Genomic DNA, 18516 nt, shown 5'->3' on the forward strand with positions numbered 1-18516 from the left:
ACGCCTCTGCTGAAAACATAGATCACTAGGCTGATACTTACTAACTTGCTCTCCTTGCTTTTCCGTCTCTGATTTCAAGGCACATGATTAACATGCTGAAGTATGGCAGCCAGAGCACCTTGGGGTATACACTGCTGCCAGCATGTTTTAAATCTGACTTCAAGATTTTGGCAGATTGCCTTGGGCTTTTTCCTCTGTCACGTGCACATTGGCCACCATTGTCCTGTTGAGTTTTAACTTCGTTGGGACGTCTGCTACACACTCCCTGAGCTGCTTGATTTTTGGTTTGTTTGGGGTTTTTTTCCCTTTCTCTCAGCCTAAGTTGATATACAGCATTCTGTCTTTTTAAAATCCCATGTCTTGTCAAGGAAGCTTCCAGCAATCCACTCAAAACAGGCAAACAAAACCTAACTAAAATATTCCTCCTTCTGCCACAACCAAAACTTCAGTGGAAATAGTGACTCCACTTGTCTTTGCTGCTTTATAAGAGGAACTGTCTTAGGGCATCTGGAGATTCAACCTTTTAGTATGCACTTGGAGTGTTTGTGCGGAAAGCTGGGGTATCAGCAGAATCCACGTTCTCTGTAGTAACATCCACCAGGAAATGCAACACAGTAATTACAGGGGCATGTGCAAACATGATGCAAAAATTTTAAGGCACTTGCCATGGATGTGGTAGGCGGGTTGTGGTGCTTTTTTTCCTTTTTTTTTTTTTAAATCTTTTTTATCACATTCGATTTTTCCTCTCACTAAGCATTCTTTTCACAAATGTTTGTTTTTCCACTCTCTCACAACTCCTGTGCAGTACCAGTTTTGCAAATCACCTGACTTGCAGTACCTTTTTAAAATGCATGCATTCTTGATAGAACTGTTTTAACGCACAGAGCTTTCTTGAATTCTTAGTTCTTACACTTACCTTTATAATAGCCTCAGAGGAAAAAATTATGCTTTGCATGTATTGTATTTTCATCCCAATCTTCTTTCAACTTTTCATTTGGTTTAGCTCTGTCTTGTGTTTATCTTTAGTCTAGCAAAATGTGATGCTAATATATTAGCTGGGATAACTGGAGTATGTGGCAATTACTGCACAGCATGTGAATCACGATGGTGGTACTTTTTATATGCAGAAACAACTTGCACAGTATTAATATTGGTCCATTAAAAGAGAGAGAGGCAGAGTGGCACTAATTTTTTGAAACATTTAAATTTTGATACCTCCTCAGGAAAGATGCCATAGCTTGTTTTTATCTTACTGTAAAACATAATGTCTGAATATATGACTTCTCCTTCACAACTCTGTTTCTTTTAGCTTGATAATTGCGATGGGTCATAATTCTTCATTTGTAACCTCACTTCTAAACTGTATTTTAGCGTGATTTCACACTGCATTCCATAGGCTAGAGAAAATGGGTTGTGAAGGTTTATTTTAAATTGATTTAACCATTTGTGTATATGTAAGTATTTACATGCACATATGGTTAAAGTGCATGTGGAGGCCCATGTGTACATATGTGAGGCTTGTAGTGTGACAGCTCTGAGAAGGTTACTTCTTAGAAGGAGAGGGATGGGTGGCTCTTGTTAATTTTTCAAGAATATGGGAGCAATTTTTCTGGTTTTGATTGTACACCTCTCTGTAATCCTGTATTTCAAGTCAGTGATGACCAGCAAAACTTGCAGTAGAAAATCATTTGCTGTCTAAGAATAACTATTTCCTTGCAAGGAAAAAGAGAAGACTGTCTTCCTGGGCTGAGAATAAATTCTTATATGAGTACATTCACAAAGGAGAAAGGTCTGGTAATGGCTAAGTGACAGCTTTTCAACAGATTTATACGTCCTTGTTTGAAATAAGAAATATTCAGGGTTCAATCTGACCCTTTAGGATTGAACTATGAAAAAGAGATTTTGATATGTTACAGGAAGGTCAGTCCTGCAGTTATATAAATACTGTTGTATGCTAAGAAGCATCAGGAACAGTGTGTGGAGAAAGGTTTGGGGCTGGGGCTGGTCTTGCTCCTTCAGCCTTCCTCTCCTCCTCCCCCCTTCAGTCTAACGGAGAGAATTAATAATAACTTGCTATGAAGCTTAAAGAATCTAGCAAATTTTCATTTTACTCTAAACAGTGACTGAAAACAAGATTTGTGGGTTTTTGATTCTGCCGTTTCTGGTTTGCCTGAAGCATGGCAAGGCCTTGCTGAATACAGCGGATCATGTAGACAGTCCTCTGAGCCAGTCTGACTGGCTCCTCTCCTAGACCACCTGGAGTCGGACCTCTCCAGGATGAATCTTTCCCTCATGTAGCATTTGCTTCAGCATGCTAGTAGGAATAAAGACAGTATGGACTTGAATCACCCAGTCATATAGGTAGTCCAGTCAGAATAAATCTACAGACTCAGGGGAAATGTGAGCATCAGTGTGCTGGACAAGCTATAAATGAGTAATCTGAGACAGTTCCTTTCCAGATATCTTGCTTTCTCAGTAGACTAGACAGACAAAACACCCACGGGGGAAGCACAGGCACTGAGAGAGAGAGCGACTCATTCGAAGCCATGAGCAGATTGGAACAGAACATGGTGTTCAGGGCTCCCTGTGTACCAGGATGTCCACTGAACTCTGCTGCACCTCCTCAACACTGTAGAGATGAATATTTTATCTTTTTGAGAAAAGAGAAGGTGACACTTTTAATCTTGCCAGCCAAACTTTCACTCGCTGCTAGCACATACGTATGGCAGTCACACTGTATAAGCCCTAGTAGCCTCCAGCTACAGCTGGGTACAGGTTGCTTGCTTCAATGTGCCAGTCACCAACTTGGCCACTACTAAGCAATATCAACGTCTGATTGATATCTGCCTGAACCAGTTTAAAGTAAGAACACACACACACACAGACACCCCTGCCTCGCATCGCATTGTAAATGGGCCATTCACCTTGTTTTCAACTTGTTTCAAGAAGGAAACCACTCATTTCAAAGAACAGGTTGCACAACTTGATAATAATTTTCAAACTTCTGTTTATTAAACCTCATATGGGAAATGCAAGCATGGGCAAAAACAGCCTTACTTTAAAAAATGGAAAAATAATTCCCAGTGAAGTCATGGTCGGGAGAGATCTTTTTGTTTTGAAAGCCCTCAGTAGTGTAATTCTTTTTTATATACACCTAAGTAAATGCTCAGTGAGTGAACAAACAAAATTCGTGAACACCAGCCGAAAGTACAAGGTAAGCATCTAACAATACACAGCTATCCTAGTGACTAAAAATGAGATTTCCACCTTTATTTTGAAAGTTCAGTGGGCCTATTTTGCCCAAGAAACTTGAATAATTTTTTTTAATCCAGTAATTTACCTCATCCCATGCATTTAAAGAAACAAACCTGATCATACAGATTCAACCAGTGAGAAACCTTGAGTTTTTGAGAGAGAGATTATGAAAAGCCTATTCTATTCTATTCTTTTGTACCTTGACATGTTTAGCATGCAGGAGAAGGCTGGTGTCTGAGATCTGACAAGTTGTGCTAGGAAAGACTGTATATATTTTTCATTGTTGGAGTTCCCAGTGTTTACGAAGTGAAGTCTTAACTGGTTACATTTTTGAAACTGCACCTATAAGACTCACGCTGAATTGTCCCGTGTGCTGTATTGTAGTTTTGTTACCTGATAAAGATGTTCAGTAGAGGATTCAGTGTCAGAGCCTGAAAGGAAGATAAGTTGGCAGTTATGTATAAATTGAGTCTTAGTAAAATAGAGAGAAAGTAATCTTGAGTAAAAGTAACAGGAATAAATTGTTGCTGCTGCTGTAAGCAATGGCATTTAAAAATCAAACTAATTTACACAAGATAGACACAGCCAGCTCTAGAAGAGAAATCCTAGCTCTTTGCTTTGACTGTGCGTTAAGCTATGTGAATTATGCTGATCTTGGTTGTAATGGTGTGGGCCAAGAATGGCCGGTCTTCTTCGTGAACTTTAAACTTGGTTCTTTTCCCCCCCTCCCTTCTTTGTGCTTCCACTTGACACTTGCAGAGTGAAAGTAGCAGCAGTAGCAATATCTCCACCATGCTGGTGACACACGATTACACGGCAGTGAAGGAGGATGAGATAAATGTCTACCAAGGAGAAGTCGTGCAGATTCTAGCCAGCAACCAACAGAACATGTTTTTGGTGTTCAGAGCCGCCACTGATCAGTGCCCCGCAGCCGAGGGCTGGATTCCCGGCTACGTCTTGGGGCATACCAGTGCAGTCGTCATTGACAACCCTGATGGAACCATCAAGTGAGTGTCTGGACATGTGTAGAAGGGGAGAAGTAAGAAAAACTTCTGATTTGGACAAGGCTTTGAACTTTTTAAACCAGAAGTTGAAGCTATCTTTGAGAAATAAGCATCAAGTAGGATGAATACCTAAGAGGTGTCTTAGCATGCTTCCAACTACAGGATAGTAAGAAAGAACCCAAGAGGACATATTCTTTATTTAAAAGAAACACTAATTCTGCAGTCTTCTGGGGAAACAAAGATAAAATAATACCTGGTTTAAGAGCAGCAAGTTACCTTCTGACTTAATGGTATGAGTTGCCATGCAAGGCATCTTTGTTTAGGAAAACAGTAATAAACGTTTGTGCCAAGTGGAATAAGATTTCAGAGTTCCCAGCTTTCCACCTGGAGCCACAAACCATTTGAAATTGGCTGGTTGTGCTAGGAAGACTTCTCTCAACTCTGTGATGGGGAAAATTGTCCCATCAGACTTCCTAGTAGCCTTAATGTAAAGCTCCTATAGACTGTATTAGAGATGGATTTTATGCTGTTCTTTGCTCAGTTTGATTGGCAGTTTGTATTTTCGTATGGAAAGTTTACCACTCCAGCAAAGATTTCAAGAAATACTAAACTAAATACTAAATCTTACTAGTTTGCTTACAGTTTTAACTAAGGTTAGCATGTCTTATGAAGTATGCAATGTATTTCATTTCACTATCTATTAATACAATGAAATAACATTGAAACATACTTTACCAATGGCATTTCAAACTAGAAAGTATAACACATAGCTGAGAGCTGAAAAAAATTGATCGAAGTCTTAATGTTCTGCATTCAGGAAGTCAACATCTTGGCACACAGCACTCCGTTTAAGGAAGAAATCTGAGAAAAAAGATAAAGACGGCAAAAGGGAAGGCAAGCTAGAAAATGGTTACCGGAAATCCCGAGAAGGACTTGCCAACAAGGTTTCTGTAAAGGTAAATGTTACAAAGATATAGTAGTTTCCAAAAATAGTCATGTCGGGATTTCTTTAAAATCTAGCCTCTAGTTTTAGCTTTTGTCAGAATTTCACAGCAAGGAAATGGATGCAACAGTGGCTTTAATGGACCATGTTTGTCCTGACCCAAAACAGGAAGATGTAATCTTTGAGCTGCAGGTGTGCTACTGCATAAGATACTGCAGAAAGGGTAGTGCAGTGCTGAAATTCTGATGTCCAGATGTTTCTTGGATCTTTGTGGGTGCACCTAACTTCTGCTCTCATTGTGCTTTTCCTACCATTCTTTAATTTATTATAAGGTTATAAGGACATTAATTCTTTTATTTCTCCTTTCCAGCTTCTCAACCCCAATTACATTTATGATGGTAAGTTGTTTTAATCTTTGAGAATATAACTTGATGAAAACATAGTTTACTTTGTTTAAATTCACTTGAAATGAATTGCATTAGGAACTGAGTGTTTTCTATCAAAATATATGTAGGGGTTTGGGGTGGAGATTTTGGGGGGGGGGGGGGACAAGGGAGATAATGAAATATATCAGAGCTTTTAAGATGCAAGATATTTTTTTGTTCATGTGTCCAAAACAACATAAAACACAAGGACTATATGGTGTGCTTTTCAGAAAAATTTATACTGTCTTCCTTTCCTAATGTTTTGCACTGAGACTGTACAGAATTTTGGCTTTGCTGTGTTTGCAAAATAACAAGGCCAGGAATTGGAGACCTTCTGCTTCGTTTTTCACCTGAAACTCCAGGGAGTATTCAGGGCCTCTCTGGTGCTGAGGCTGATCAAGACAAAGATAGTGACACTCCAGAGTCGGAGACAAAATGTTTTGTTTTGTTTCATCTCTTGATTCACAAAACTAAACTTTTTGAGCTTTACCTGTAAGCAAAGAGGGAAACCACCACACTACCTTAATAGATAGGTGTTTTGCATTCCCTTTGCAAACTTAGCTGGACATAAAGATAGCTTTGCTGAGCATGTCCTTCAGTACTTTTCGCTGAAGGATCTTCTCAGGTTACTTGCCCCAAACAGTGTTTGATTCACCATGGTAGGTTTCAGAGTCATCCATGGCATAGCACAATAATGCAATGTCCAAGTTCATGCAGAGAAAAAGTCATTAACTCTGCAGAGCCCCAGCAAGTGGCCTAGCCACTGATGTGCTCCAAGAGATAAGCTCTGGAAATCTTCAGTGCCATAATACTTTTTCTTAAATAATAAGAGAGAGAGCATGAAGGGAATAGAAAAGTAGACTGGTGATCTTCAATTGCCATTAATTATCTTTTTCCAGTTCCCCCAGAGTTTATAATACCATTGAGTGAGGTAACATGTGAGACAGGAGAGACCATCGTGCTTAGGTGTAAAGTCTGTGGTCGCCCCAAGGCTTCAGTTACTTGGAAAGGTCCTGATCATAATATGCTGAGCAATGACGGTCATCACAGCATCTCGTACAGGTACAGTAATTTGTATAATTCATCTCCTTACTTTAAAAGGAAAAATTTTTTGTAAGCAACCCTAGTGGCTTATTTGCTTTGAGGTGTTTGGGGTGTTGTCCTCAAATACACCTCCCTCCTCCCCTCCCCACTGAATACCCCAAGAATAAGAAAAGTGACTCATAAACACATAATGGTAATCTGATTCCATACAGAAAGCTTTGGTTGATAGTTATTCAATACCTGACTTGCTGCTATCACATAAACTTCCAGAAGTGAGTGACAAGAGGTTTTGGAGTTGAAGCAAGCTAGTAAATCTTAAAGGATAACCTCAGTATCATGAGATGGCTTTAGTCTTATTAAAAGGGTTCCTTAGGGTGTAGTTAACCTATGTCGTTCGTCTGGCAGAGATGGCTAATAAAGTTCCCCTCCCTGTGCCACAGTTGTTGCCCCTCAGTTGTGCCAATACAACCCTTTGTGTGGGACCGTGCTGTAAACAGGATCGCTGAGGTGATTAGTGATTAAAAAGCCAACTTCCTTTCTCCTGGGGAAGTGTTTTCACTGGGCATCTTTTTTATCTGGATCCTGGGCAGAAAAGGGAACCTTTATGAAGGAACAGGAACTGATGAAGCCATTATATTTTGTATTTGCAACTTTGGTGCAAGGTGGCTTTTGACTTCAAGGCGTAAAGATGGGGTTGCCCTCAGATGGAAATACTTCACAGTTGGGGTCTTCTGAAGAAGTTCTGTAACTTCCTCAGAGTATGGCAGTTGATTTTTAAAAGCTATCTAAGACCAAAAGAGAATTCAGCTTTTATTTCTGATTAGATATCACAGTAGCTACTTCTGTCATTGTAGTTCGGTCACACTGATCTAGTGCTCGAGCTGGAACAGCATGCTGCGACATGCCAATGCTGTGATGTGCCATAATGCCAATCCTTCATTTCCATTTCTGGCATACCATCATGTTTGAGGCAGATAACTGCTTTCAGAAAGCCTGCACTATGGTATTTTGTAAGGAAATAGCCTCTGGTTCCTAGTAACATTGTAACACTACAACCTTTGTAGCTGAAGCACTGAAACTAAGGTTTTTGCCTGCTTTTAGCCTTGCTGTGATAGAATTGAACAGACTAACTGGCAACTCAAATAGCTAACTAATGAGAGAAATTGCTGTATTTTGGAATGTGAAACTGCATGTTAGAACTTCTTTTTTTCTGAAAAAGCATTTTTTTATATACAGAAAATTCTGTTTATTGAGTAACTTAATTAGAAGAAAACTAAAAACTGAAAACTTCTTCGTTAGTGCATACAAGAGCACATCATCTTATTAGCGTTTGTATGATACAGCCCAACTCATCTGCAGACTTGATAGCATGTTATCCATGTTGTCTTATACTATATGTTATACATGCTTTCTTAGTGCTGTTGCTTTTCCCTTTTCACCTGGTATAATTTTTGTTATGGAGAGACACAGGTACAGGAGCAGCTGTGCAACTGTATCCGAGACCATTGAGAGAGATGAGTAAGAGCTAGGTTCACTAGGTTTAAATCACTGTGGTCTGCTGCTGTTGCACATTTATAACTGGTAAATCCTGTTGCTTGTGACTGACAGCTTTTTAAAAATAATCAAAAAATGTCCTTTAAACAGGGGAAGGGGTTATATTCCTATGTTACTAAAATTATATTCATTTGCCCCCTGAAATTAAGTGGTTGAGTGAAGGCTATGGCAAATAGCTTTTGGCTTAGTCAGTCAAGTGACTTAGAGTTATTGGGATGAATCCAAAGAAAAGCAATAAGAATGATGGATAGTCTTGAATATATGCTCTATTGTGAAAGAATAACATACTTGGGGTTGTTTTGAGCCTAGACCTGAAGTGCTTCAGGGAAGACACGCTAAGTGTTCACATTTGTAAAAAAAAAACTTGTGCAAGCTGAAGGAGAATTATCCACTGCCCATGGCAGATGGTCCAAAAAGTAATAGACATGAATTGCACAGAAGAAGATTTAAGGAGATGTTTAAAGACCAGCAAAAAGGCCAGTTGAGCAGCGAGGACGATTCAGGAAGAGTCTGCAGAATCTCTTTTTCCTGTGGTCTCATATAGCTTATTGCTGTTTCTGCCTTAGTGCAGAGGGGAAAACCTAAATATCTTCTCAACCTCATTCTGCAGGATTCTAAAGTCTCCAAAATCATGGTGTGGTGCACCTTTTGTATTGAAGATGGAGTCCACTCCTACGGGGGTTATTTGCTGTGAAAGTACAAATGTTAGATCAGCTTCCGCGTGCTAGGCATCAGGGATGGAAATTAAGCTTCCAGAAAGTGCAATGATGGACCATCTCCCTGAAGTTGTTTCAATATGACTTCTCATAATTAAAGGAGATAGAGGGAGCACAAAAAAACAGGGGAATTGCTCGATTTTCAAATATAAAGAAGTCCGCGAACAGGAGACAAAGTGCCAGTGAAGATGTTTGCTTTCCTGATGGTCTGTAAGATGTTCCTAAATATTTCAAAGACATGAAATGCTCTAATTCTGATAGAGACTTCTGAAATGGCAGAGATGGGGTTAGTAATGCTTGTCCAGAGAGCGTATAAGAGCTGGAGGATAAGAAATAGTAACATTATCAGCCTAGCTATGTCTAATTTCCATAGTTTAAGGTCTATAAAATGAATATAAAGTTAATGATTGCCATTATGTTTCTCAGTGACTTAGGAGAGGCTTCACTGAAAATCATTGGTGTCACTGCAGAAGACGATGGTATCTATACATGTATAGCTGCAAACGATATGGGTTCGGTTTCATCCTCTGCCAGTCTACGAGTTTTAGGTAGGCCTGTCTCTCTGAGTTTTTTATGTTTGTTTTTTGGGTTTTTTCATTTAATTACATTCAAAGCATCTGAGACTTCAAGGGTAGCTATGTGTTATTCATAGTACAGAAAAAAGAAAACCCTAACTCTTGAGTTTCCCCTCTGTTAAGGGAGTACTCTACCAATCCTTTTCACCCATGTTATATTATTTGTTTCAGCAGCAATAGACACATTTTTAGGAAGTAACTAATTTGAGGTTCCTACAGACAGATTCCTACAGATTATTTCCTTGTCAAAGTGTATTCACCTTGTCTGTCAATACGAGTTCAAACATACTGTGATAAAATCATATTTTATGGTCTATATTCTTTATTTAGTTGCAATGAAACTATAGTATATTAACATTTATCATTCCTAAAATGCACAAATAAGAGTGGCATTGCCATGTATTATTTTGTAAGCTCCTTTGCTGGAATTAAAGCCACAGTGTTTAGGAGAACATATAACTATTTCTTCTCTTTGCGTCATGGATCCACACTTAATTGCGTTCTTTCAGGATCTGAAATGAGGCAACCTGAGTGTATGAGAGAGAGATTAAAGGAAAACTCCTAAGATGAAAAATGGCTGTATTGTTGAGTTACTTTTTAGCTATTATACATGCAAATATAGATGCCAGGAAGATTTCGGCGGAAAGGAACGTCGTTTTTGCTTAATGCATTTGGTGGCGTAGAGATAAGTTTCAGTGTTTCATTTGTACATTCAGTTATTTTTCTCTTAGGTGCTGTGGATCCTACATTTTTAGAGGTAGGGAGAACATAATGAGGCAGCTGAATTAGTAGACTTTCTTACATGCAGGTATAACAACTGATACTACCTGGGTCATTTAATTTGCTGAAAGGCGCATCCATTGGTGATAATTAATAAATTTTAAGTGAAATACCTCTGTCTCATGGAAAACAGAATATGATATAAAGTGTTTCATTCTGTTTTTGTACATGTGTCTCAGCAGATATGGGATCTTGCACCGTTGTCTTGAACCTCTCCAGAATCCATTCTTCTCTTTTTCCAAAACAACTTCACGGTTTTCTTGGAATGTCGAAACCAGACTTTGAAAGATGTGTCCCTTCAGACAGCTTCTTCTGAAATTGTTGGAGATTTATATTCAATGCTGCCATTTTAAGCTTTGCTTGCCAGCAGCCACAATAAGTGCATTACAGGCGACATAATGAGGCGGTGGTTATTGCTAGCACTTCCTGCTAATTGAACCAAAGTTTTCAGCAGATAACCGGTAGTTAAGCCCTGTGACAGGTGTGCTGCAATAGATAAAAGGCAGAAAAGAAAGTCTTGGCCTCTGCCCTAATGTTTGTGTTTTTCAGGTAGCTGCTACATTGTCTGATCACATTTTTTTTAAGCAGAGGCAGGTGTATTGTTGTTAATAGCCATAATGTAAAATGCCTATTCTTTTGGCTATTTCCTTCAATTTGCCAAGATTACTCATTCCTGTACAGACAATTCCCCCTGCACCTGAATTAGTTCCACTATAAAATTTGTTCTTCTGCTTTGGCTGGGCCGCTCTGGCACGCAATTCCAGTTGTCTTGCTGCCAGTCTGTGTCACATGCAGATTAATGGGACAAGATGGTTCCATTGATTGCGTGTCGGCCAAGGAAAGTTTTTAGTCGGGGAGCAGAAAGCTCACAATGGATAGGAAAGTCAGCGTGAAACTGTGCTTTAAGGAACTAATATAATGAGTGTCCTTCTTATCCCAACACAGAGGCCCAAAATGATGATTTGGCCAGAATCAGGGTCACAAAGGTCTTGTAGCCCCAGCTACCATCTTTCTATCCACGGTTATCTCACTGACCTTGTCCAAAAGTAAGCGTTTATTTTTCAGTCAAAAGTAAACCAGAATTTGGTATGATGTCTTAGTTACTTGGTAACTAACCTCCAAAAGATTGGCAGCTGTATTCCCCAGCTCTGCCAATACTGTTATCAGGAAGTTCTGATGGGTGTTGTGAGGCCTCCCACCATTTGTTTCCCCATCATTAGAGCAAAAAAAAAAGTCTAAGGCTTCCAGCATCTATGAATCCTTCTCAGTGCTTTGGACTTGAAGGACTTCAGCTGTTCAATTGCAGTCAGCTCTTTTGCATTATATCTTTCAAAATACTCTTTGACCTGAATCATTGTAAGAGGCTTCATAAACTGTCAATAAAGTAGTTGATTACAGAAACAGTTTATCTCCAACCTGCAAGAGGATGGAAAATATGAAGATATCAGTTGCACATACCCAGCTTCAAACCAAAAATGATAATGGTCAGTCTAAGGCAAATTCTCCCTAAAATCTATTTCCAGATTGAATATGAAGTCCATGTATGTCGTCTTTTCATCTGAAACAATCCATTGGTTATAATGACAACAGTGTAGTTCTGAGGAGGATGTGACTATATTAAATGTTGGATATACTGTGTTTCTCTTTATTGTAGGTCCTGGAAGTGATGGGATCATGGTAATCTGGAAAGACAACTTTGATTCCCTCTACAGTGAAGTGGCTGAGCTTGGCAGGTATGTTGTAATGTTAATCTATGAAGATATATGTTTATGTCAAGATATGAACTTCTCAATCAAATAATGAAATTCTCTAAGAAAAATTACTTAAATGAGCCTAAAAAGCTAGAATTACATTGTGTTAAATGGAAATAAGGAAGCCAAAATCTTACCAGCACTAGATGGCACTGCATAAATAGAACATATTTAGGTCGAAGTGGTATTATAGATTACAGTGAAGGATGTGTGTTTTGCAAATGTTTTGAGAGGCTCCATAGTCTTTTTTTGAAGCGTGCCTTAACATGATTGATGCTGCTTCTGTAGTGAAGCTTTTCTTATTGAGGGTATGAAAATTCAAGCCAGAAAAGGCCCTAAAATGAGCAAAATGCAAAATAAATTGTGCAGACGTTATGTCGACGTTATACAAATTCTGTAATTGTGTAGACATATCTTTGTCCTGCTTAATGATGGACCTTTGAAAGTTGAATGCTACTCTGACTTCGAATTCTCTGCAAATATGATAACAGATTTCTCTCCGGAGCTAATTATTTATCCAGACACATTTTGTAGAAGATGCATACACAAAAAAGTCTTGTTTATGCCCAGAAAGTGCTTTATTAGAGATTTGAAATTAGGATATTTCTCACAGTACAAGTATGTCCTTAGCACATCTCTCAGCTAATTCCTTCTTTTTGATATTGTATTCCAGGGGCAGATTTTCTGTCGTTAAGAAGTGTGACCAGAAGGGAACCAAGCGAGCAGTAGCCACTAAGTTTGTGAATAAGAAGTTGATGAAACGAGACCAGGTTACCCATGAACTTGGAGTCATGCAGAATCTCCAGCATCCCCAGCTCATTGGCCTTCTTGATACCTTTGAGACCTCCACCAACTACGTACTAGTGTTAGAAATGTGTGTGGACTCTAACTTAATCCATGAAGTGCAATCTATACATCTGACTTCTCAGGGCATTTGTAGTAGTTTTTGAATAAGAAACTAAGACTTAAGTTTGAAAACACCTTAATAAAATCAAGCAGTTATCTAATGCTGTTATTAAAAATGCTCAATTCAATGATGTATTAATGAGGAATCAAGCAGGCGTATGGAACTGACATGTAGGTGATGGTCTTAGTCTGAAATTACAGAAATTTTATATAAAGTGGTTGCACAAGTGAATTAGGAATATTCTAATCTGGATATGGTTATTCCTGCCACTGATGGCAGGATGCAGCTGGTCTCTAGCATTATAATAGTCTTCTCTCTGATTTTTTTTCTTCTTCTTTGCTCTAGATAAACATAGTCTATGCATTTTCACCTGCAGTTCTGTTGATGCAGTGTTTAAGTAGAGTTCTGAAGCAGTTCTCCCTTTTCCAGTTAATCATGATGGTCAAGATTTCAAACTTATGACTAGTGGCATAGAGTGCTTACTGTCCTGTGTGCTTAGACGATGTAAATGGTATTCTTCCAAACTATGCACTGAAAATAAATGCACCAAGATCACTTCCATAATAATTTAGGAAGTATCACAGAAAGATACTCTGGTAGCCAGTAGATTAAAACTGTGAGTCTTCATTATTTAAACTGGAAGAGGTTATCAGTGTTGCTAATAGGATTTCAGTTGAATAAATCTATTGTGTACAGAACTGAGTTAGATACTTGGGATATACTGAGGTTTGTTTCCTTAATTTTTAACTCAGGATAGAATGGAAAACACTGTAGTTCTGAACAGTTTTGTAGGCCTTTCTGTCTGGCAATACTACTGTATTTCTTCCTTTCTTTCTCTGCCTTCACCCTTTGCTCCCACTTTGAAATTAGTTCCCCTTATTGTAGGAGCAGGTCACCTGTAAACAACATAGAACTTTTTCACTGGCAGGCAGCAAAATAGATGATCAAGAAACAGTAGCTAAACCCTAGAAACAGTGAAATAGTTGTTGTAGTTGAGGGACACTTGCCTTGAACACTTTTGTAGTAACTTTGAAAACTGACTGTTTTTCTTTCAGCTCTGATACCTATATTAAAATATAACTCTTGTGATTCCAATAGGGCTGACCAGGGTCGCCTTCTAGACTATGTTGTGCGATGGGGAAACCTCACTGAGGGGAAGATCAGACTCTACCTGGGAGAGATTCTGGAAGCTGTGCAGTATCTTCACAACTGCAGAATAGCACATTTGGACCTAAAGGTGAGGAGTGAATGGGCTTGCTAGCAGAGAGCACCGTTCCAGGGAACTGGAATAAATACCTTCCACTTCTAGAAACTGGCAGCTGAGAACATAGGTCTGCGAATTGTTTCGAGACCATATGAAGGAATCTGGGTGTGAATGGCACCTGCTGGGCAGCTGTTCTAGCCCATTAATTTTGCTTGGGCCATGAGGATTTGATGCATTCTGGTAGAAAAATCCATATAAGGAGAAGATTTTTAGGTGAATTTGAATTAAAACCTATTCTTCACCCCTTTTTTAATTTTTTTCCACCCCAATTTGAATAATGAGGAATTTTAGCATTGAAAAGTCATGTTTATAGGTAGAGTCTCTTTAGCGGAAAGGTATCATGGTGAGAAAAAGCTAAAAGAGACTGCATCTCCCTTGCACACACTCCTGTTTACCAAGCAGAACCAGTTTTGTCCATGTGTATCAGAGAGACCAAAAATATAGTTTTCTAATGCTATAGGGAGCACACTAGCACTTTTTCTGATCTCAGAGTGCATACAGGTGAACTACTTAAAAATTATTTGTAAGTAAGTACAATTAGTAACTTAGTAGGTAAGTAAAATAAATAATTCTTATTTTGGTAAGATCACAGCTAAAGCATCAGTAATTTCGGAATTAAAATCATAACAGTTCCACTTTCAGCTTACTAGTCATAGGATAGTACTATTGAATCCATGTGTGTCCCCCCAGATCTTTTTCTGACATAAGTCTCATGGTAGTGCTTTAATTCCATCAGTACAGCTGTGTTATGCTAAAGAAACACCAAATGAAATTATTGAGTTGTATTGAAAAAGTCACAAAAATGCAGGCAAGGTCTTTCAGTCTTTAAATGCAGGTATTTGTTGTCTGTCTGTCATAAAGCAAATACAGAGTAGGTGTTTTATTCGCCCTCTATTTTTAATTGCTGTTCTTTAAGCTGTAAGCTCCCAAACAGAGCTTTCTGTGAAATTCTGCAGAGCTGTTATTGTGAACATCTGCAGTCTTATCTGGCAGAGCTGTATTTCCTGCAAATATTATAATGCCAGCAGCTTAAACACATTCATTGCATGCTGTAGTTGGCAAGAGACTGCCTGCTGGTTGGTCTGGGGGAAGGGTTGATAGGACTGCCTAGGAGCTTTGCAGAGCTGGCCAGGGGCAGTAATCCTTATAGCTTTGTTACATACTTGAGCTGATAGTGCTGGCTGGGAAACAGTAATGTTGAATCATTAAATGCATGTTAGACTGTCTCAGAAGAAGACCTTTAAACCTTTTCTTTTATGTTTTCTAGCCTGAGAATATTTTGGTGGACCAGAGTTCCACTAAGCCAACAATAAAACTGGCTGACTTTGGAGATGCAGTCCAGCTCAATACCACATACTATATCCACCAGTTACTTGGAAACCCAGAGTTTGCAGCTCCTGAAATTATTCTCGGAAATCCTGTTTCCCTCACTTCAGATGTTTGGAGCATTGGCGTGCTCACGTATGTCCTTCTTAGTGGCGTCTCTCCTTTCCTGGATGAAAGTGTAGAGGAAACTTGCCTGAATATTTGCCGCTTAGACTTTAGTTTCCCAGATGACTACTTCAAAGGAGTTAGCCAGAAGGCCAAAGATTTTGTATGCTTCCTACTTCAGGATGACCCAGCTAAGCGTCCCTCAGCTGCACTGGCCCTCCAGGAGCAATGGCTGCAGCTGGGGAACAGCAAAAATGCTGACAGCATTGACATATCCAGATTGACTTCGTTCATTGAGCGGCGAAAACACCAGAATGATGTTCGACCCATCCGTAGCATTAAAAACTTCTTGCAGAGCAGGCTCTTGCCAAGAGTTTGACCTTGCCCGAAGTTCTCTCATTCTCTTTCACCTGCCAATCAGACTGGAGATAGACTCCTCCTGCCAATCAGCTGTTGACTTGAATTTTGAGGAAAGCAACCCCCGAGCCAACCAGCTGCTAGCGAATGTTCGTGTGCAAATGCATTGCAAGGAGACCCGTGCGTGGCCGCGCGTGGGCCTGGCAGTGCAGACTTCACTGGGGTGGAGGACGATGGCACTGTACTCTGCAGAAAGCAGTCACGAGCGATACAGTAACAGTATTTTATTCAGGTTTCTGCAAAAAAAAAATAGTTTTTTTAATAAACAAGAGTTGAATTTTGCAAGTGAACTTAACTACCGTTTTCAAGATTCATTCGAGGAAGAAATGCCTATGTTCAAAGCACTGGTATTAACAACTGAAATCACGCCTGGAGAAGGCTCACCAAGATGGCTGCCCATGGATATGGCCTCAATTTATAACATCTGGTTTTCACTTGGTCCTAGAGCTTTCCAGTTGCCTCGCCTGTATGTATCTCACGTAGCAGTGCACTGAGATCAGACTCTGCTTTTAAGTGCATCCAACCTCAAAGTTTTTGCATACAAATAGAATGAATTGTTTTGCTCTGATAAAATGTAGGCCTTACTTGTATATAGACTGTTACTTGCCTTCAGTCTGTAATTTTTTCCCCCCCTCCCGTTATCCTTTCCCCTCCCCCCCCCCCTTCCTAAATGGTGGTATGCCACTGTGCGGGTCTTCAGTTTGGGGCAGTACTGGCTGCCACTTTTGAAAAGGACTTCAGGTTGGTGCCCAGCTTGCCAACCCGATTGTTGAGCAGTATGCAGCAGGATGGAATACTGTAAATGCACTCATTTGGGATTTTCTTTTATTTCATATCATGTGCAATGTTGTGGCTTTAACATTTTATGCAACTATTTATGAGGACCTCTGTTGTAACTGTAATAAATATATAGAAAAAGCACATACTTAGTACGGCGAGCTTTATGGTTTTGTTTGCGTGTTTGGGGTTTCTGGGTGGGCAGGGGAGGGTTTGTTGTATCACACTGTCATTATTAGTTTAAGATGAGGGTAAGCATAGGATTTAGTGAAGACTAGTGAGTTTTAAAGATTGTTTAAAAAGAAAAAAAGAGAGACAGACAGAGAGAGATTCGTATCCCAAATCTCAAACTGGTTAAGAAATAGGGTGACACTTTTTAAAATTTATTATTATATTCAAAATGCCAAAGTATGACTTTCCCAAAATCAGTCTCAGTATTTACTACTTTTTAGAGTTTTCCAATCTGTGTTTACTTCTTTCTGTAAAATGAACAAATGAATTTTGTGCTCTTTGGTGAAGAAATACATTCAAAAAGTAGTGGTCAGGTGGCGAGGATCTGACACGTAATGTAATTGTCTTAGTAACTGTTTTTAAGGTTGAAGTAATATTAACGTGAGCTATTTAAAAAGGCAGAGATGGTTTTTTGTGCGTCACTGAGTCCCTATGGGTGTGTCGTCATCTATGTTTGTGTGAAATGCCATGTTTAAAGAAAACAAGCCAACGTCCCACACTAGTTAGGTATCTGGGTCTTAAGCCATAATCTAGCTTGGGTTAGTTTTGAGCTTTGCGGCTTCCACTGTATTCTATTTATTCTGTTTTTGTTTTTTGGGGTTTTTTTTGTAAAGTTGTACAGAAACTTTTTAAAAGAAAACAACTGACTTCAAAACTGGATGTGTATTCGTACCAACCTCATATCGTTATGTTTGTGTATTATTTTCCTTTATTGTTTCAGTTAAATTTTTGCTTTATTTTGCATGTATATTTCTTTGTACAGTGACGTTACATGTTTACACAGTATGACATGATGTAAATATTTTATTTTGCCATCAGTTATTTTGAAAAAAATTAAACATATTTGACATATTTGTCTGATCTCTTGCTTTAAGGTGTTTGAAAGGCTAGGTATGCTTATATTTTAATTGGGCTCTGTATTTTAAGAAGGTAAATTGTTTTATTGCCATAAAATTCCATTTAAATTGCAATGATGTATCTTTCTTTCATGCCTTATGAAATAATATTTGCCTTTGCTCTAAATGTTGAGTGCTTTGTAGTGTCCTGGTGGTTTTTGTATAAAACATGTGAATCTCTAACTGTGGAAATTCATTGCAGTCCTCTCTAGCAAATTTTGATTTTCCGAGGTTTTTACCAGATGTTCCTAGGAAAAGACCAAAGGCCTGTATTTCAGGTTAATATTGATTGGAGTATGTATTTCCCACATCTGCATAGTGAATCTGGAATGCCCAAGAAGAAAAGGCTGTTGCCTCATAAAGACTTTGGTTTTTACTTACTCCTGTAAGGGACAAGGCAGAAAGAGGTTTCATTTTATACATCTAACTCTCTCTCTTTTCTGCTATCATTAGCACATTTGCCATTCAAAACAAAATTAAAGGTCAGGGGACAATACAGTGTGTTTACACTTGTCCCTGCATTGTATACATGAATTCCCCTGTCCC

General features: G+C 39.0%; 1 protein-coding gene across 2 annotated transcripts in view; it reads left to right on the forward strand.

Moving 5' to 3' along the window:
- The window catches only part of TRIO (trio Rho guanine nucleotide exchange factor), a 255971-nt gene extending 237868 nt beyond the window's left edge, over nt 1-18103 (forward strand). Inside the window, exons 49-57 of one of the 2 annotated variants that reach the window (XM_064506862.1) lie at nt 4015-4262; nt 5077-5215; nt 5573-5600; nt 6527-6689; nt 9368-9489; nt 11951-12029; nt 12721-12921; nt 14053-14191; nt 15486-18103. In XM_064506862.1, the coding sequence (XP_064362932.1) occupies nt 4015-4262; nt 5077-5215; nt 5573-5600; nt 6527-6689; nt 9368-9489; nt 11951-12029; nt 12721-12921; nt 14053-14191; nt 15486-16028 (1662 nt within the window). In that variant the 3' untranslated portion in view covers nt 16029-18103. Of the gene's footprint in view, nt 1-4014; nt 4263-5076; nt 5216-5572; nt 5601-6526; nt 6690-9367; nt 9490-11950; nt 12030-12720; nt 12922-14052; nt 14192-15485 lie in introns of those variants that run through there. The other variant, XM_064506864.1, reaches the window with a different exon arrangement.
- Nucleotides 18104-18516: the final 413 nt, after the last annotated feature.

This window comes from Dromaius novaehollandiae, chromosome 2, assembly GCF_036370855.1.
Source record: "Dromaius novaehollandiae isolate bDroNov1 chromosome 2, bDroNov1.hap1, whole genome shotgun sequence".
Lineage (NCBI taxonomy): Eukaryota > Metazoa > Chordata > Aves > Casuariiformes > Dromaiidae > Dromaius > Dromaius novaehollandiae.